The 21344-nt window shown below is 34.2% G+C and overlaps 1 protein-coding gene across 3 annotated transcripts in view; it reads left to right on the top strand.

The window, feature by feature from the left end:
* The window catches only part of CUL2 (cullin 2), a 113028-nt gene that overhangs the window by 65401 nt on the left and 26283 nt on the right, over positions 1–21344 (top strand). For all 3 annotated transcript variants that reach the window (XM_045183700.2, XM_024574749.3, XM_045183701.2), the window contains exons 7-16: positions 1069–1165; positions 1263–1373; positions 3286–3448; positions 5961–6085; positions 7804–7911; positions 10621–10680; positions 11620–11748; positions 11857–11943; positions 12418–12570; positions 12861–12938. In XM_045183700.2, the coding sequence (XP_045039635.1) occupies positions 1069–1165; positions 1263–1373; positions 3286–3448; positions 5961–6085; positions 7804–7911; positions 10621–10680; positions 11620–11748; positions 11857–11943; positions 12418–12570; positions 12861–12938 (1111 nt within the window). The remainder of the gene's footprint in view (positions 1–1068; positions 1166–1262; positions 1374–3285; positions 3449–5960; positions 6086–7803; positions 7912–10620; positions 10681–11619; positions 11749–11856; positions 11944–12417; positions 12571–12860; positions 12939–21344) is intronic.

The following is a 21344-nucleotide window of genomic DNA, read 5'->3' as shown; positions in this document are numbered from 1 at the left end:
GACAGCTAGATGAAGAGGTACATAGGGTGAGGTCTGGAAGGATTAGAACACAGGAGCTTCTGCCTCTGTGGAATTTGGATATGTTCGTCAATCTAGAAATGTTCCAAACACTGTAGTTTAGGGATGTTTATGGGGGCTGCCTCATGCACTCATGATTGATTATTAATGATTGAAATGATTTTAGATCCCTTCACAATTGTAAACGAATATAGAAATACTAAAACATCTCACTGCACTTCTAAATAAAGAAATACCTTTGTGCTTGAATGGAAAGCAACTCAGCAGCTCTAGCAGATCTCTTAGATCAAAAACACAGGTCTTACTCTTTTCAGTGAGCAATATGTTCTATGGAGTGTAGCTCTGAGGGACACATACCATCACGTTACTATAGGCAAATATATATATATATATATTACTATAGGCGTATTTGTAAATTATTCAAAGGCTGAATTTCTCAGACCAAATCTTCTAATAATGGTGTTTAGGGTGAGTGAAATTCAATTTTTTTTTAATCCTTACCAAGGACATGCTTACTGATTTTGGAGAGAGGGGAAGGGAGCAAAAACGGGGAGAGAAACATTGATTAGTTTCCTTCTCATACACATGCAACCCTGACCAGGAATCAAACCCGCAACCTGGGTATATGCCCTGCCTGGGAGTTGAACCCATGACCCTTTTTGGTCTGTGGGACAATGGTCCAACCAACTTAGCTACACACCAGCCAGGGTGAAATTCAAATATCCCTAACCACCAATATTAAAGTCTTGAATTTAATATGATGGGCAGATAACTACTCTAAAATTAAAATATTTTAGTATCAATAGAATATGTCTAATTTTACAATCAAGGCTTTTATTTATTGAAATGACATCTGATATGTACATTAAATATCAAAAATTCAGCTGTTATATGAACAAATTATTTCTAAACATTATGTATGCATTGACATTTAAAATGTTTTACAATTGGATTAGACCAATAGCATAAGCAGTCATATTTTGGCATACTTTGGTATATTTCCATAGATAATTTGTGTTCTCAAGAATATTTTGTCACACCTTCTTTTAGTGATCGTGGTGGAGAAGACCCAAACCAGAAAGTAATCCATGGGGTTATTAACTCCTTTGTTCATGTTGAACAGTATAAGAAAAAATTCCCCTTAAAGGTAAAAAGCCTCCTTTAAAAACATGAATAATCAGACCTTTAATTTCTTAAATTACTTGTTTTAATTTCTTCAATATGATTTTAATTGATTTATTTAGTTTTATCAGGAAATCTTTGAGTCCCCCTTTCTGACTGAAACAGGAGAGTATTACAAACAAGAAGCTTCAAATTTATTACAAGAATCAAACTGCTCACAGTATATGGAAAAGGTAAGAAAGAAAATGTATGTTAAATATATCATCTATTATATATCAGATGTGGTTTTATGTAACAGTTTTCTTAGTTAATCTATTTTTTGGTGGTAAAAGTTTCTGTTTGGTCATCACTCTGAGTTATAGTTAATGTACATCACCAACTGATAAATCGTTTTTCTTGCTATAGCATTTTCCATGAGAAAAAGTGCTATTCCAATTTTTATCATAGTTGATGCTTTTTGATCAATCCTGATTGTTTGATTTGCTTTTATTTAAAATAATATATATTCACAATCTGGGCAAAATAATCTGCATACTTAGTGGATATATGTTTAGGGAATAGGATAAACTTAATTGTAAGTGTTTAGGTTTTTATCTTTCTTCCTTTAACATGGAAGAAAAATAAGGAAAACAATAATACTTCTGTAGATACTTAGATAAGTCACTCTTTTTGTCTCTTAGGTTTTTGGAATACTGAGAAAAATTTTAATTTCACCATAAGAAATTTTAATTAATCATTAAACCAACACATACTGATTACTGTGTTTAAAATTTGTGTATTTTCTCAGTAAAAGAATAGTCATAGTATAAATTCAGTAATCTTACAAGATATATTAGAAATTTTAATGAGGTTTTTTTCATCTGTAGTGTTGGATTTCAAGCTTTTTGTTTCTTTGTTCAAGATCTTTATTGCTTTTTCTCATTGTTGTTGAATTACAGTTGTCCCCATTTTCAAGTATTTGTTTAAAAGATTTTATTTATTTTTGGAAAGAAGGGAAGGGAGACAGAGAGGGAGAGAAACATCTCTGTGTGAGAGAAACATTGATCAGTTGCCTCTCACGTGCCCCCAACCAGCAACTTGGCCCACAATCCAGACATGTGCCCTGCCTGGCGATATTTCAGTTCATAGGCCAACACTCAATCCACTGAGCCACACTAGCTAGGGCTCGAGCATTTTATTATAGGATGATTTGTGTTAGCTAGTTTAGCCAAGAAAGATAAAATGTAAGGAGAATATCTATACTGTGTCTCCATGGAACATAGGACAAGAAATATTACTTCCTGATAAACCGTTAACGTATTTCATAAAGCCCAGGCCTACAAGTCTGAGCTGTTTTACTTCCTGCTGTTTTCACTCATTAGCTTTGGAATCTTGAGTAAGTCAGCTAGGACATTTTCCTTCATCTGTTAAGTGCAGGTTACACTAAATCAGTGTTTCTCAGCTCTTACCCCTTTTTGAATCTGAGACTTTTGTTAAACGATTTAGATTCAATCATGAAAAGTGCTCAAAGTGATAAGTGAAGCATATACTCCTCGTTATATCTGACTCTCAAAAAGAGGCCATTGGCAAAAAACATATGGTTCCACTTATATGAAATATCTAGAATAGGCAAATTCTTAGAGACATAAGTAGATCGGAAGTTACTGGGAGGGGAGGATAGGGAGTTACTGCTTAATGTTTACATAGTTTTTTTATTTGGTACGATGAAAAAGTTTTGGAAGTACAGTTGTACATTGTGAATATAATTAATACCAATGAATTATACATTTAAAAATGGTTAAAAATGGCAAATTTTGTTTTGTATTTATCACAATTTAAAAAACACTAATAATGTAATATACCAAAAACCCATTGAATTGTATACTTTAAATGGGTAAATCATATGATATGTGCATTATATCTCAAACTGTTAAAAGGAAGGCCATTAGAAATTATTTATAAGACTAGGGTGAAATGTAAGTGACAATAGCTTAAGTAAAAATTTGAAATGATTTATGAAGTGTGGGTTTAAATTTGTTGTGTAATGCTTATTTGTTACCTGGCCATGTTTAATTGAGCCATTAAAATTAGGCTACCTAAGTTATTTACTGATATTACAGTTTTTTTCTCATATTAGTTTATGACTATAACAATATATAACTAAAGGTTCTAGGTAGATTAAAAGATGAAGAAATTCGATGTCGAAAATACTTGCACCCAAGTTCATATACTAAAGTGATTCATGAATGTCAGCAACGAATGGTAGCAGACCACTTGCAGTTCTTACATGCAGAATGTCATAATATCATTCGGCAAGAGAAAAAAAATGGTAAGTAATTCAAAATGTAAATAAAAATTAAACTATAAGCCACTTTTTATGTAGTCTTCAAGTTACCTTAGATTTCAAGTATATTTTAGTTATAGTCTCTAAAATATTTGAAGTACTTTATTAATAATCTCTTATAAAATACAGTTTTGGAGAAGTATATTCTCAAAGTGTATTCTAAACTCAATAAAAAGACCCTAGGAAAATATTGCACATTTTTATGTATCACCAGGGCTAATTTCCTTAATACATTAAGAGTTCTAGTAAGCAGTAGGAAAAAGACAAGGAATATGAAAAGGAAATATAAGTGAATTTTAAATATATGAAGATGCACAATCTCAGAATATGTGCAATACAAAATAAAAATACAATGAGATGCTAACAATATGCAGTGAAAAAATGGAATTTTTTAGAAAAAGAAAATGGCATTAAGAATTTTTCAGATAGCAAGGAATAAACCTAATATGTGCCAGCCTTACACTGCAAATTAAACATTGTTGAAGTAACATTGATGTATAGATCCAGGGCAATCTACTCAAAACCAAAATTGTTTTTTTTATTCTGAGTTACACTCTTAGACTAAGAACAGTCACAACAGTGTTGACGACTACGATGTGAAGACTTTCTAGGATAGAATGACTTATCATAAAACCACAATAATTAAGACAATGAGGATAAACAAGTAGACCAGTGGAATAAAATAGCCTAGAAATAACCCATGCATACTAGATACTTAAGACAAAAAGGACACTGCAGAGGAGTGGGTGAAAGACGATAGTCTTTTCAACAAATACCGCTGAGTCCACTGGATATTCATTTGGAAAAAAGTGAAATTTGATCTCTACCTCAGATACTATATTCAGAATCGGTCAAGTCATTGTAGGCTTTTGATCTAAATGTAAAACAGTAATACTTTCAGGAAATGATATTGGAAAATAACTTCATGACCTTGAAGTAGGAAAAGACATTTTAAATAAGACACGAAAGCACTAACCACAAAGAAAAGATTGATCGAATGAATGACTGCACTAAAATTAAGAACTTTGGATCATCAAAAGATAGTCATAGGGTAGAAATATATTTGCAGTGACTAAAAAACATTCATGTCCAACTATAAAATGGTCAAGAAATGTGAACAGGCACAGCAGAGTAGAGAATATCCAAATGGCCAATAAACATAAAAAGGCAATTTATCTCATTAAAATAGGGGAGTGCAACTTAAAACCATATTAAGATATCAATACTTAACTAAAATTTTAAAGACTAAAAATATAAGTGTTGGGAAGTGTGTGGAGTAGGGGGAACTTGTTATTACAATGGGCTTTGAAAAACTGATGTTATCTACTAAAGCTGAATATATGCATGTTATGATCTAGCCATTCCTCTCCCATATATATAACTCCCTGTCAAAAGAGCATGCATGTATGTACAAAAATGTTCATAGCAGCATTATTTGTAATAGCCCTAAACTGGAAATAGCTCAAATGTTCTGTAACAGTAGAGTGGATAAAGTACAGTATATTCATACAATGGAATGGAATAGAAGAGTGAAAATAAACAAATTACATCTGCACACATCATACATATGTGAACCTATAAACATGTTGAATGAAAGAAACTAAACATGAAAGAATTGTATGATTCAATTTTTATAAATAGTTCAAAACAGGCAAAACTAATCTGTGGTTTAGTACTTATGACAGTGATTACCTTTGCAGAAGAGCAAGAGGAGTAGTGATTGGGAAGAGGTGTGAAGGGGACTTCTAGGTGTAGGTAATGTCTGTTTTTTACCCTGGGTGGTAATTACATGGGAGGGAGGGTGTGTATCCACCTGTGATAATTCATTGAGACATACACTTTTGATTTACATGTTTTTCTGTATGTATACTTAAATAAAAAGTTAAAAAAAAAAACCCTTTACACTGAGACATTATTTTTCACCTCTCACTGGCAAAGATCAAAATGTTTGATAACATATTGTTGGTGAAGGAGCTAGCTCCATGCTTTTGAGAGCTCGATTTAGAAGGATCCTTCTAGAAGATTAAGCTTTGACACAGCAATCGTACTTCGAGAGGTTTATACTTTAGATATTCTTGTCTATATGCAGGAGTATTAATTATAACATTGTAATGTCAAGAGATTGGAAACAGCCAAATTTCTACCAATTGTTAAGTAATTGTAATATATAATGGAGTGCTGTACAGTTGTAAAACATGAAGAAATGCTCTGTGTACTGATACAAAAAATCTCTAAGTGAAAATGTTGTGTTCTGCAGTTGCAAATAATACACCAAATATACTACACTATTTTATAAAAAGGGGCAGAAGGAAGAATATGCATATTTGCCTGAATGTGCATGAAACAGCTTTGAAAAGATATTGACCACAATATTTCTGTGGGGAGGATGACTGGGTGGTTGGGAGGCAGGTGTGGGGGACTTTCTGTACTTTGAACCATATATTACCTAATATATTAAAATATTTGGAAATCTAATAATCAAATTTTTCCCCCTCAGACATGGCAAATATGTATGTCTTACTCCGTGCTGTGTCCACTGGTTTACCTCATATGATACAGGAGCTGCAAAATCATGTTCATGATGAGGGCCTTAGAGCAACCAGTAATCTCACTCAGGAAAATGTGAGTTATATAAGGAACTGGAACATTTTTCTCTTAATCAGATTATCATGGAGTTAGGTTTTTTGATTTTACTGTCTTAGAGAAAGAAAAGTTTTACCATGCCAATAAATGAAATATCTTTATTGAAATGTTTCAAGCCTAGAGTTTATTGGACACATTTTGGAATTATCAAATTATTAGAAAGTCATTGAATGAGGTAAACTTCTTAGTTACTCTGATGTGTTCATTTAGCAATTGTTAATTAACCCTATAGAAAAATATCTTTGCTATTCTTAAGTATTTGTATTTCTGTGTAACTGGCAGTAGTAGTTAGTTGTAGAGGTAATGGAATTAATCAATGGTAATACAGAGAACTCACAATTTGCTTTCTTTATATATGCTCTGAATTTCGTAGCCCATGAAGCAAATTTAGATTAAAACAATCATCTCTAAATACATGCTTCCTACCCAAAATGTGACCATCATGTTCCTAATACCCATCTTTCTTAAGAGTTCTCTGATGATCAAATGCCTATTTACAACAAGGCATCTTTCCTATTAGTGTATTTCTGTCATCAAAACTGATTGGACCACCTTGTTTTTACTAGTGATGTTTGATGAACAGAATAGACGTGACATGAAATATTAGTTCTTTTTCCTAGGTAGAGCTGTTTACTTGTCATCTGTAATGCAGTAATCTATGAATAGACAACATTATTCAGGGGCATTTATTTTATGCTCATCAATTTAGCTGTAGATATATTTGTCTTTGGTAAACCTTAGATTTCATACTACTACAGTATTACAGTAAACCTTAGATGTCCTACTACAGTTACATAAGTTTTCTATTTTTAAAAAACTATTGGTTTATTAGTCTGTTATTTATTAGGTTTATTTACGTTATTTGCTTTACAGATTCAGGTTATTAAACGACATTAGGCATAGAGGCATACAGTTTGGTATCAAGGATCGGGAGCTAGAAATATAAGAGAATGCATTTGTAATGAACCCAAATAATTTTTAGCTGACTTAAGTCTTAGGTACTGTTCTTTTAAATTGATTTTTTTGGAGAGAGAGACAGACATTGATTTGTTACTGCACTTGTTTATGCATTCAGTAGTTGCTTCTTGTTTGTGCCCTAACTAGAGCTCAAACTTGCAACTTTGGCATATGGGGACAGTGCTCTCACCAACTGAGCTACCCAGCCGGGACTAGGTACTCACTTTGTGCTTATTATAATAAAAACTCACATTTGTGCAACTAAGTATCTCTTCCCTCTGAGATGTGGGGAATTGCCCATCTCCAGGGTCCTCAATTTTCACAGACACTGACTTTGAACTCTGTTCTCTCTCTTAGCCTTCAGTGGCTTTGAAGGCAGTTTTTGTTTATATAATCCTCTGTGAAAATGATAGGCCTGGCGGGGTGGTTCAGAGATTGTATCTTGTTACCCTTAAGATACAGTATTCCGGCACTAGAGAGAAGTGTGTTTTTAGTGGGTTCTTTTGGCAGAGAAACTTGAGCTCTGTATTTCTAGTGTTGAATGACAACTGATTTCAACATCAAAGTTTTAGATTTTTAAGACCATTTTAGCTAAAATATTTTTGAGGAGTGTATGTGCATGTGTAACATTAATTTGCTTGGGGAAAACTTTACTCTTAATTAAATGACTCTGATAAGCCTAATTATATCCTTGAAACTTCTTAAAGTGTGTTTTTGTACTTTGTATTTTATATTTCTAGATGCCAACACTATTTGTGGAGTCAGTTTTGGAAGTACATGGTAAATTTGTTCAACTTATCAACACTGTTTTGAATGGTGATCAGCACTTCATGAGTGCTTTGGATAAGGTAACTAATAATATCTGTATCTACAGATGCTTCTCAACATACGATGGGGTTATGCCCTGGTAAACCCACCATAAGTTGAAAATTCCATAAGTCAGAAATTCCTTTAATACTCCTAACCTACCAAGCATCATAGCTTAGCTGAGCCTGCCTTAAACAGGCTCAGAACACTTAACATTTGCTATAGTAGGGCAAAATCATCTAACACTAAATACACTGTAGAGTATCAGTTGTTTACCATTGTGATCGTGTAGTTGACTGGGAGCTGTGCCTCACTGCCACTGCCCACCATGATTAGAGAATATCGTATCGCATATCACCAGTCTCAGAAAACATCAAAATTCAAAATGCCAATTAAAATTTTTATTGAATACATATTGCTTTCTTACCATTGTAAAGTCAAAAAAATTGTAAAAGGCATTCTAAGTCGACGAGTGTCTGTATATAGTAGACCCTGGAACAATGCAGGGGATAGGGGCACTGATACCCTGTAGTCAGAAGTCCACTTACAACTTTTGACATCCCCAAAACTTCACTGTTAACAGCCTGCTGATATTACCAGAAGCCTTACTGATAACATAGTCGATTAACATGTATTCTGTATGTTTACTATATGAAGTCTGTCCAGAAAAAGTCCAGCCATTGTTAATATAATGAGAATGGTTTGTGCGACATTGATGTAACCTGGCAGCCTAGGAGAGTGGACTGGAATATGCATGCGTGAGCAGTGATGATTTCACTGTACTAGTCAGTGGTGTTGAATGAGCATGTGTACTGTGTGGTCATCGCATTCAAAATGAGCAAGTAGAGCAATGAATCTGCATCAAATTTTCCATTAAGCTTGAACATTCCTCTGCAGAAACTGTTCAGGTGATTCAGAAGGCTTTCCGGGACAATGCAATGAGTGCAGTGCAAATAAAAATTTGGTACAAATGCTTCAAAGATGGTTGAGAATCTGTTGAAAGTGATCCACATTCTGGAAGGCCTGTGACAAGCAGAACACCTGAGAATGTTGAGTGTGTATGGGCTGCAATCATCAAAGGTCAGCGACTGACAGTGAGAGAACTAGAAGCTGATCTGGGGATTCCCAAAACTACTGTGTCCAAGATTTTGATGCAGCTTCTTATGAAACATGTTGTGGCAAAATTCATTCTGCAGCTTCTGCTACCAGAGCAGAAGGAACATCGTGCTTGCAGTTGTTAATGGCTTGATTCAAACCACAACCAATGAACCAGATTTCCTCAAGAAGGTCATAACCGGAGATAAATTGTGAGCCTATGGCAATGATCTGGAAACAAAGACCCAATCATCCCAATGGAAGTCTCATGGTTCTTCCTGCCCAAAGAAGGCGAAAGAAAGTCACAGCAAGATCAAGACCATTTTAACAGTGTTTTTTGTTTTGGAAGGTGTTGTCCAACATTAATTAGTACGTCCCTCCAGTCCAAACAATTAATGAGTACTGCCTTAGTGTTCTTCGTGGGTTGAGAGATGCAGTAAGATGAAAAACAGTCACAGCTATGAGCAACTAGGGATTAGCAGCTCCAATCGTGACAACGCACCTGCTTATGAGTCACGTCTCAAGTACAGTTTTTTGGTGAAACATCAGATCACCCAAGTTACTCAACGCCTCCTACAGCCCAGATTTGGTGCCCTGCGACTTCTGGCTTTTCCCAAAACTAAAATCACCTTTGAAAGGGAAGAGATTTCAGACCATCGTTAAAATTCAGGAAAATATGAGGGGGCAGCTGATGGCTATTCCAACAAAGGATTTTTGCAGAGTGGTTTGAACAGTGGAAGAAATGCTAGAAGAACTATGTTAGGTCTTAAGGTACCTACTTTACAGGGGACTGAGGCGTCATTGTCCTATGTACAATGTTTCTTGTATCTTTAATGTCTCTCTGAAAGAGTACATGGCTGGGTACTTTCTGGACAGACCTTGTAGACTATGTTCTCACAGTAAAGTAAGCTAGAGAATAGAAAATGTTACTAAGAAAATCTTAAGGAAGAGAAAATACGTTTACAGTATTTATAGATAAAAATCTAGGTGTGTAAGTGAACCCATGCAATTCAAACCCATGTTGTTCAAGGATCACCTGTTAATTCTCTTTATTTAGTCATTATTCTTCAAGGCAGTTTCTAATTATGAGATTTCTGATCTTGACATGAAGATTAACTTTAATTTAAATGTGAAAGTCAAAATAATAATAAATTAATAACTGAATGGTTAAATTGAATGTTTGAATTACGGGAATTGAATTTTCTATGATTATACCATATAAGGGGAATTGAATTGTTAATAAACTCATATATTCTGAAAAAGATGTGTAATTTTAACTTTTTAGTGCTAATTTTTTTCTTTGAATATAATATGTGGGCTATATATTTGAAAGAAAAATAAATATATTTTACAAACTTGAATTTCGGTATGCTTTAAAGGAAGTTTGCTTACATGGTTATGAGATGTTTGAAAGTGTAGTCTTATCTGTGTTCATATGTCAGTAATGAGCTATAAAGAATAGCTTTCTGTAGGAACAGGATATGTAATTGTTCTACAATTATCATGAGGCATATAGTTAGAGGCATTTACCCTGTGTTTGAAATTAAAATAAAATTAACCATCAAAATGCTGTGTTTTGTGTGGTGTCATAATTTATGGATGTGCAGATTATACCCTATTACTGGGGCCTAATTACTGGTCTGTTATCTATTTAGGCTCTTACATCAGTTGTAAATTACAGAGAACCCAAGTCTATTTGCAAAGCTCCTGAATTGGTAAGTATGATGATTGCTTAAAAATAATCTTATAAAACATTAGTATTTGAAAAAGAAAACTGAAGAGAATGTCAAATTAATTTGTTTTTGTGGTATTTTTCAGGAAAAAAATACATGAAACTAAATTATTTAAAAAATGATTATATTATATATAATTTGGCATTTAAGAAATGCAGTAAACCTGATAGCCTTTTCTTAAGAGTATATAGACTATAGCCTTTTCTTAAGAAATAACTGAAGGAGCCCTGGCTGGTGTGGCTCAGTGGATGAAGCGCCAGGCAGCCTGTCAACCAGAGTCCTTGGTTCAACTCCCAGTTTAGGGCATGTGCCTGGGTTGCGGGCCAGGTTCCCAGTAGGGGGTGCATGAGAGGCAACCGCACCTTGATGTCCTCTCCCTTTCTCTCTCCCTTCCCCTCTCTCTAAAAATAGATAAAAATCTTAAAAAAAGAATAACTGAACGAGAAAAGACTCCATTTTATAAAGTTTGAGTTTTAAAGAATGTCTGGTTTGAAATTATTTGCATTATTTCTCAGAGACATTTTATATGAAATTGAAAAGAAATATGATTAATTTTTTATAATCATTAAAGGAAATTTAATTATAAGGTTGTAAAAATTCAAAAACGTACTTGTTTAATGTCAAAAATTATAGAGCTATGCAAACGTCTTCTAGGTGCTCTTTTGAAACTTCTGTCACTTATAACAGTGTTTTATTGTTCACTGAATATCAGTTAGATTTTTTTACTTACAGTTTTTTTTTTTAAATATGCCTTATGACATATTTTAAGCTTTTTAGTGCATGTTCATAACTTTTGAAAGATAGGCTTTAGGATGGCAGAGACCCTGTCCATTGATATTTTGAATTGTCATTTTGCATCTTTTGAGGCATGATATTTGTAGAAGGGCTTTTTATAACATTCACTGTCAATTTCTATTTGAGCTTGCTAAGTACTGTGACAATTTACTAAAGAAATCAGCGAAGGGGATGACTGAGAATGAAGTAGAAGACAAACTTACCAGCTTCATTACTGTTTTCAAATATATTGATGATAAGGATGTTTTTCAAAAGGTAAGTTGTAAACAGAGAAGTTTTATTTTTTTTAGTCAGATTTGATTTATTTTTTAGCTTTAAGTCATCAGAAAGGAAGTAATCTTTAGAAATTTTTTTTTAATATAGTTCTACGCAAGAATGCTGGCAAAACGTTTAATTCACGGGTTATCTATGTCTATGGATTCTGAAGAAGCCATGATCAATAAGTTAAAGGTAATGTATGCCTTTGATCTGATCACGTCCTAGAAATTATTCACCTAGCACATAAAGATGTTCATTGCAGCATTATATATAATAACAGGAAATAACTCATCCACAGGTGACTGGTTAAATGCATAATGGTATATTCATATGGTGGGATATGCAAATAATGTATTAAAGGATAGATCTCCCGATATTTATTGATATAGAATTATCCACAAAATAAACAGTGTTAACAAAAGATTCGTATTACCCAATAGTAGTGGTAAATGAAATATTCCTTTAAGTATAAGTATTTAGTGCAGTTGAATTTTAGTTTATTTTTGAATCATTGATGAAATAAGTAAGAGCTAATTGATATTTATCTTGAGTTATTCAGTAGGTAGACCCTTGATCATAGACCTAGCAACAGTAATATGTTCTTATTAATCAATATGATTTATTATTTTTCTTTTTAAATCATATTTTCTAAAACTGTCTTCACAGCAAGCATGTGGTTATGAGTTTACCAGCAAACTACATCGGATGTATACAGATATGAGTGTCAGTGCTGATCTCAACAATAAGTTCAACAATTTTATCAAAAATCAAGACACAGTAATAGATTTGGGAATTAGTTTTCAAATATATGTTCTACAGGTATGAATATGTGTTTTATTGTAGGCATTTGCTAATTTCAAATAGTTTGATACAAAGGATTAATAAATGAATGGCTGATTACATTTCTTTCAGTCAATGAATTCTAGCTTCTAATGTTATGTTCTACTGATTTGGAATGGAATGTGTCATGATAGTAATGCTGATGAGTTTTATCAACATTTTGAGGAAGGAAAAAAAGTGCTTTAGTTGTTTAAATCAATTTATAAATATGTACTTTCAAGTTAGATGTTTATCTATATAACTTTTTTATTTTACTTTTTTTCTTCTAGGCTGGCGCATGGCCTCTTACTCAGGCTCCTTCATCAACATTTGCAATTCCCCAGGAATTGGAAAAAAGTGTACAGATGGTAAGTTTGCAGGATATGTATTAGAAGAACTATGGAATTTTAATAATTGTCTCCATGTTATATCACTTTAAATGTTTTTCTAAAATCTTAACAACTTGTGTGATACGAAAATATATTCACAAATTATAATTAATCTACCTTGTAGGAGGAATGTAAATTATTATAGTCACTAATATTAAAACTCAGACACTAAGGTTGTCATAGAGTTTTTTGTCAAGACATGTCTCTTACTCTTAGTTAAATGTATTAACTGCTCTTATTGGTTTTAAATTACAAAAATTTTTGATAGAACAAAATTAAGAACTTAATCTTGTAGTCATTTTCTAATTTTTTATTTGAATTTTGAGCCATTTTTATACCTCATTTATCCCTTGTAGTTATATTTATATTTATTATATTTATTTATTTTTATTTTTATTTATTTCTGGGCTATAATTTAGGTAAATATATGTGGAGTGCAAAATAATGTAGGAAAATGGATTTAAATTGGAAAATTCAAGTAAAAATTGCCTTAAAGTGTGATTGAATAGAAGAAAACCTTAAAATGTTTACCAAAAGCTTTTGAAGAGATTGTAGAAACTACCATATCTTTAACAGCTTTAAGGAGATATAATTCATATACCATATGTCTTAGTCTGTTCAGGCTGCTATAACAAAATACCACAGACTGAGTAGCTTACAAACAACAAAAATTTCATTTCTCACAGCTCTGGAGGATGGCCCATGTACCAGGGCCCTTCTCAGGTTACAGACTTATTGTATTCCCACTTGGAAGAAGGGGCTAGGGAGCTCTCTGGGGTCCCTTTTATGAGGATGCCAATCCTGTTCACGAGGGCTCCATCCTCATGACCTAGTTACCTTCCAAAGGCTCCACTTCCTAATGCCATCACATTATGCATTAGGAGTTTGACATAACAAATTTGAGGGGAGACAAACATTCAAACCGTAATACTCTTAATTAACTCATTTAAACTATACAGTTTTAGTGGTTTTTAGTATATCCACAGAGTTACGTAACCATTATCACCACAATTAATTGTAGAACAGTTTTATTACCCCAAAATTACTCCAAAAGCAATCCCCTATGCATTGGTTGTACTCCCCATTTTCCCCCAACTCTTCCTCCCACCCTTCCCCTAGCCCTAGCCAATCTGTAGATTTGTTTATTCTGGACATCTCTTGTAGAGTCATATCATATGTGGTCCTTGGTAACTGCCTTCATTCACTTAGCATAATGTTCATCCATGTTGTAGCATGTGCTGGTAGTCCATTCCTTTTTATTGCCTCTTAACTGGAAATAATATTCCATTGTATGGATATACCACATTTTATTTATTCATCAGTTGATGGACATTTGGGTTGTTTCTGCCTTTTTGATATATGAGTAACACTGCTGTGAACATTCATGTACAAGTTTTTGACTGGACATGTTTTTCTTTTTCAAGAAATTGACTTTTTTCAATTCCCTACCTCACCAAAAGATGCTTCTTATTTCATGATTGGATAGAAGTGTGGATAGCATTTTCTGTCTAAAGAAATCTTCATTATCTTTTAAAAACCTCTGGTGTGGGAGTGACTTGAGGTTGTGAACCAGTGAGTTATATATACATTTATGAAGTTTAAAATGAAATGGTATTTGACTACACTATTTCCTAGAGATGTTCAACAATGGGTAGTTTGAATTTTTTTTATAGTAAGTGTATTTTTGTTTCTTTCAAAATAAGGATTATGTAAAAATAATAGTGTGGTCTTTGGAATTATAATTCCTAGTTTCAAATATTTATTACCCCATTTACTATGATCTGTGAATTTGGGCAATTAAATGTTTTTTTTTTTTATTCTCACCCAAGGACATGCTTATTGATTTTAGAGAGAGGGAAAGGTAGGGAGAAAGAAGGGGAGAGAAACATCTATTTGAGAGGAAACACCTATTGGTAGCCTCTTGTAAGTGCCCTGACCAGGGACTGAATCCATAACCTAGCCAACTGCCCTGACCAGGAATTGAACCCATGACTCTACAGTCTATGGGATTAAGCTCCAACTAACTGAGCCACACTGGCCAGGGCTGGGCAATTAACTTTTTAATTTTTTTGTTTACTGATAATAGTACTACTTCAGAGTGTTGATAGGAAGATGAAATGAAATCATGGAAAGCACTAAAGTACTTGGCCTGGTATATAGTAAGTACTCTATGAATGGTAGCTGATAGTACAAGTTATAGTTAAATAGTAGTGGTAATAGCAGAGTACAGTACTATAAACAGCCAGATGTATTTTAGAATACCAGGCATTAGGTGGATTTTCAGAATAGGAGTATAATTCAGGACTTTTTGCATCTTCTTAGACAAGTCATTAAAGTACAAACCATAGAAACTATGTGAAGAAGAGTATTCATTTGGATGGGCAGATTATGAGCCCAGATTATTGTGAATTTTTCAGAAAGGATAGATGCAAGTAAGAGCAAGGGATTAGGTAGCCACATAAAGCATTTTGCTATATTTGTGACCAGGCAAGAGAAACTGACAGTTTTAAACATTTCTTCTTAGGAGCCTGCTTTTCCAATTGAAATTAAGGCAGAATGAGAGCTGGCAGAAGTAAAGTTTCCTTCTAACTTTATGATGTTCTTCTCTCTCTCCTTGCAACAATTATTTTCCAATAGTAATTTTTTATTTTTATTTAATTTTTTGAAAAAAAAATATTTTTCAGTTACAGTTGACATACAGTAATACGTTACTTTTAGGTGTACAACCCAGGAATTAGATATAACTTAATAAATGACATCCTGATAAATATCATATCCATTTGATACCACACAGTTATTATAATATTATTGACTATATTCCCTATGCTGTAGTTTATATCACTAGGACTGTTCTGTAACTACCAATTTGTACTTAATCCCTTCACTGTTTTCACCCAGCCCATGAACCCCCTCCCATTTGGCAAATGTTCTCTGTGCCTATGATTCTGTTTTTGTTCTACTTTGTTTGTTTATGTTGTTTTTTAAAAATTCAACTGTTGACAGATATTTAAGGGAGGGACAAAAGTAGATTTACAGTTGTTGATACAGAAAATAATACAATAATTAATAAATAATACAGGAATAGGCTATGTTTTGCATATTCACAACTGGAAATCAACTTTTGCCCCACCCTGTATTGCCATTTTATTATGGAAATTTTTGATTTTTTTTTTTTCTTTTTGAAAAAGACCCTTGAACATTTCATGTGATACTGATTTGATGGTGATGAACTACTTTAGCTTGTTCTTGTCTGAGGCCCTTTATCTGTGTTTTCTGCTTCCTTAGCTTCTAAATCTCTGATTTGATCCTTTGCTTCGTCTTCTCCACTATTCCCTGTAATACATTCCTCATTTCAATTAATGTATTTTTCATTTCTGAGTGGTTCTTTTTTATGCTTTCTAATTCTGTTTTTATGTTTCTTATTTCTTTGTTGAAGTTCTCACTAAGTTCATTTACTCTTCCCCTAAGTTCATTGATCATCCTTATAACCAGTGTTTTCAATTTGGCATCTAGTAGATTGCTTATCTCCATTTTGTTTAGTTGTTTTTCTAGAGTTTTGTTCTGTTCTTTCATTTGGGACATGTTTCTTTGTCTCCTCATTTTGGCAGCCTCCCTGAGTTTGTTTCTATGTTTTAGGTAGAACTGTTACCTCTCCCAGGCTTGGTAGAGGGGCCTAATGTAGTAGGTGTCCTGTAGGGTCCAGTGGCACAAGCCTCCCCCTTTACCCAAGCTGGACTCTTTAGGTGCAGCCTCCACCATGGGCTGTGCACTCCCCTCTTCCTGTAGTTGAATCTGGATTTATGTTGGCATGTCAGCAGGAGGGATTTACCCCCAGGCCTATCAGCTGTAAAGATTGGCTGTGACCACTGGAATGAACAATCAGCTGTGTAGGTGCCTACCCCATGGAGCAGGACAGACTTCAGAAGAGCTCTGGTACCCGCTGAGTCCACATTTGAGTGTGTCACTTGTGGAGGTGATTGGGTGGTGCTTTGATATGGTCTGAAGCTTTCTACCAGGCACACTGGCTCTTGGGCCTCCTGGGAAGTACAGGCCAATACCAGCTTCCATCTGTGTTATGCTCCAGGAGTCACTTGGCATGAACTACAAAATCTGCAGATGGCTGCTACTTGTGCTGGGCTTAGAGGTGCCCAGGAGAGGCCAAGTTGCAAACCAAGGCCCGCTGCCACTATTGCTGGGCCTGGGGCTACTTAGCAAGAGGTAGGGGGCACAGCAAGGCCAGATGCTGCTTGTTTGAGAAATTTTAGGGAAATTAATACTTTTTTAATACTGTAAACTTTATTAGTGTGTGACCTTCATCAGGTTTCAGTTTCCTTATGTATGAATAGGAAGTGGGTTTCTTTCCTACTATAAAATTGTACTTCTAACAATACTTTTCTCTCCATTTGGATGTTTTTTAATTACCAGTAGAGGGAGTTTGTCCTTATATTTTTTTCCTAATCGAAGTTTTCGGTTACATAAGAATGAAAAATCCATCTGTGTTTACTTAGTAGTATACATTTTTCACATGCAAATTAATTCATCTTAATGATCGTTACATTTTTTATCTTAAATATAGTTCATCAAAAATTATTTTTATTTTACATGTATGTATCTCAAAACTATGGAAATTAAGCTTTAATTAAAAGTAATTTATTTTGCACATTAGACCAATAAATTTTCTTTTATTTCTTTTGTTTACCTGGTCCACAAACCAGAATAATAATAATACTAAAGGAATATAAAGTTGTATATTAGTGCAGCTCTCAATTACATATGAATAAACTCACTGAATATGAATTATTTATTTTTAAGGCGTTTTGTGTTCTAATTATGCCATTCACAAATGAAATGTGAAACATGCTGAATTTAATCAAGGTATATTTCTTACTAATTAACTTTGAAAATGATCAATGACATAGTTAAACAAGGTTTTACAGCCTTTTTCTTTTAATACCAGATAAATTTATAATATTCTCATTTGAAACTAAATTGTCTTGTTACTACTAGCTAACCAGATTTTAAATTTCAGGATAAAGGAATGGGGTGTTTTGGGAGTTTTTTGGTATATGGATATCATCATCAATAAAACTTTACTGGTAGTACCAATTGCTAGGAGAAAAAAAGAGGTAAAACATGTGCCTTCTGATCTTAGAATATATATTTTAAATCTAGTTTTGCTTTAAACAATCTCTAGAGAGCCTTTTAGACGTTGGTTTTATCAGTTTTAGAAATATTTTATTTTGCTTTTGTCCACAAATTCATTATAAATGTTTCATAATTATGAGTTGAATAGTACTAATTGGATTTTATTGATACCCTTAGAGATTGTTAATTAGTTAAAGCATACTACTGGGATCCTTTTGTGACATATTTTTAAATTTTCTCTTTATCTACATTAGAACCAGGAAGAAAAACTTAAGTATTCCAGGTGCCACTCATTTCCTATTTATCATGCAAAGGGATTGGTGGACCTGCTCATAGACAAGAATTCTGCACCCTTGGACAGAAAACATGCTTAACAAGTTTGAGCTTCCTCAGACTAGGCAAACTTGTAATAAACTGATGAAAGAATTTACAGATTTCTTTGGCCGGCAGTTAATTAATTTTATTGTAAGGAGTTGGCATAGTGCGGCTGATAGGTCAGATAGATGCTCCTGACTTTTGGCCAAGATGGAGGCATAGGTAGACACACTTTGCCTCCTTGCACAACCAAAAGAAAGACAACAACAAATGTAAAAACAAAAAACAACCAGTACCGCCAAGAAAATTGAACAGTATGGAAGTCCGACAACCAAGGAGTTAAAGAAGAAACATTTATTCAGATTGGTAGAAGGGGCGGAGATGGGCAGCTGGGGCAGAGAGGATGTGTGACAAGATAGCAGGTACCAGGGCGAGGTGGTGGTTGGAGGACCCACATTTCCATGTGGATAAGCTGGGGAGAACAACTGGGGAGCGAGACAGACTGCGCAATCCAGGGTTCCAACCTGGGAAAAGAAGCCTCAAGACCTTTGGCTGTAAAACTCTGTGGGGGTTGTGGTGGCGAGAAAAACTCCTAGCCTCACATGAGAGTGTGTTGGAGAGACCCACAGGGTCCTAGAACGTACACAAACCCACCCACCTGGGAATCAGCACCAGAAGGGCCCAATTTGCTTGTGGGTAGCACAGGAAGTGACTGAAAGCAAGTGCCGAGAGCCAAGCAAGTGGCACTGTTCCCTCTTGGACCCCTCCCCCACATACAGTGCCGCAATACAGCAAAGGGAGTTACCCTACCCCGGTGAATACTTAAGGTTCTGCCCCTTACAACACAACAGGTGTGCCGAGACAAAGAAATATGGCCCAAAGAAATAACAGATCAAAACTCCAGAAAAAGAACTAAGTGACAAGGAGCTAGACAACCTATCAGATGCAGAGTTCAAAATATGTAATCAGGATGATCACAGAAATGGTTGAGTAAGGTCACAAAATGAAGGAACAAAGTGAAATAAAGCAAAATATACAGGGAACCAACAGTGAAGAGAAGGAAATCAGGACTCAAATGAACAATTTGGAACAAAAGGAAGAAATAAATTTCCAACTGGAACAGAATGAAGAAACAAAAATTGAAAAAAATGACTCTGGGACAACTTTAAATCTTTCAACATCCAAATCATAGGGGTGCCAGAAGGAGAACAAGAACAAGAAATTAAAAACTTATTTGAAAAAATAATGAAGGAAAACTTCCCAAATCTGGTGAAGGAAATAGACATGCAAGTCCATGAGGCTCAGAGAGTCCCAAAGAAGTTGAACCCAAGGAGGAACACACCAAGATACATCATAATTAAATTACTCAAGATAAGGAGAGAATCTTAAAAGCAGCAAGAGAAAAGGAGAGAGTTACCTATGAAGGAGTTCTCACAAGGCTATCAGCTGATTTCGCAAACCTCTCAGGCAAGAAGTATTCAAAGTCATGAAAGGCAAGGCCCTACATCCAAGATTACTCTGTCCAGCAAAGCTATCAATTAGAATGGAAGGGCAGATAAAGTGCTTCCCAGATAAGGTCAAGTTAAAGGAGTTCATCATCACTAAGTCCTTATTATATGAAATGTGAAAGGGACTTATCTAAGAAAGAAGTTGAAAACTGAACAGTAAAATGACAGCAAACTCATAACTATCAACAACTGAACCTAAAAAAACGAAAACAAACTAAGCAAACAACCAGAACAGGTACAAATTTACAGAAACGGAGATCACATGGAGGGTTATCAGTGGGAAAGGGCAGGGGGAAGAATAGGGGAAAATACACAGGGAATAAGAAGCATAAATGGTAGGTACAAAATAGACAGGGGGAAGTTGAGAACAGTATAGGAAATGGAGAAGCCAAAGAACTTATATGTACGACCTATGGACTTGCACTAAGGTGGGGAATGATGGTGGGAGAGGGGTTGCAGCGCAGAGGGGAATAAAGGAGAGAAAAAATGGTACAATTGTAATAGCATAATCAATAAAATATACTTTAAAGGGTTAGATGTTTCTGATTGCTTTATTTAATCTTTTTGAAAGTATAGAAAGTAAAGTTTGATATACAAATAAAAGCTTTAGGTATGTTACATATAGCGCATCATGCCAAAAAGTCTCTCTACAATTCTGAATTGTGACATGATGCATTTGTTTATTTTTCATTTTTGTGATAAAGTTGAGTTTTTATCTTTTTATAGAGGCTTTTCAGTATTTTTTTTCACTGTGTATTATATAACAGCTCTTTAAATGTTACGAACTCTGTGTGTTTTGGACTGGTGTCCTCCAATTACACATTAAATCCAATGAATGAATTTTTTATATTTCAAAGTTACAATAATAGAATGTTAAATTTAATTTTTTGCAATAATATCAATAAAAGAAGATATTCTGAAGCTTTCCTTGAATTAGTGTTTGACTGGATGTTGGAAGTTACATCTTAGATATCACTTTACAGATTATCACAGATAAATTAACCAACCTGCCCTTCAGCAAAGGTATACAGTGGCAAATAGATTAAAAATAAAGGTTGACTTGTATTTTTATATTGAAATATATATGATGGTATTTTATCCAGTAATTAGTATTAATGAAGTCTAAATTGATAACTTTTAGAAATGATATGAATCACTATATGATTTCTGAATTTATACAGAAAGTCCTATTTTCAGGATTGCATTTTAGTAGACAGAGAGTATGCAGGACAACGTTGTAAGTGAAAAGAGCTGGAGTAGTATTTAATTATGATATTTAGAGACTTGCATGGATATGTTTTCTCATCTGTAAAACGAGTAGGTATACCAGAAGGGCTCTAATGTCTTCGAAAATAACATGAACATTTTAAAACTTTTTAGTGTAGTAATAGCCAAGTAAGTTATAGTAGCTGAAAAT

This window comes from Desmodus rotundus, chromosome 4, assembly GCF_022682495.2.
Source record: "Desmodus rotundus isolate HL8 chromosome 4, HLdesRot8A.1, whole genome shotgun sequence".
Lineage (NCBI taxonomy): Eukaryota > Metazoa > Chordata > Mammalia > Chiroptera > Phyllostomidae > Desmodus > Desmodus rotundus.
The sequence above is the reverse complement of the archived record's forward strand: the minus strand, read 5'-3'. Positions and strand labels throughout refer to the sequence as shown.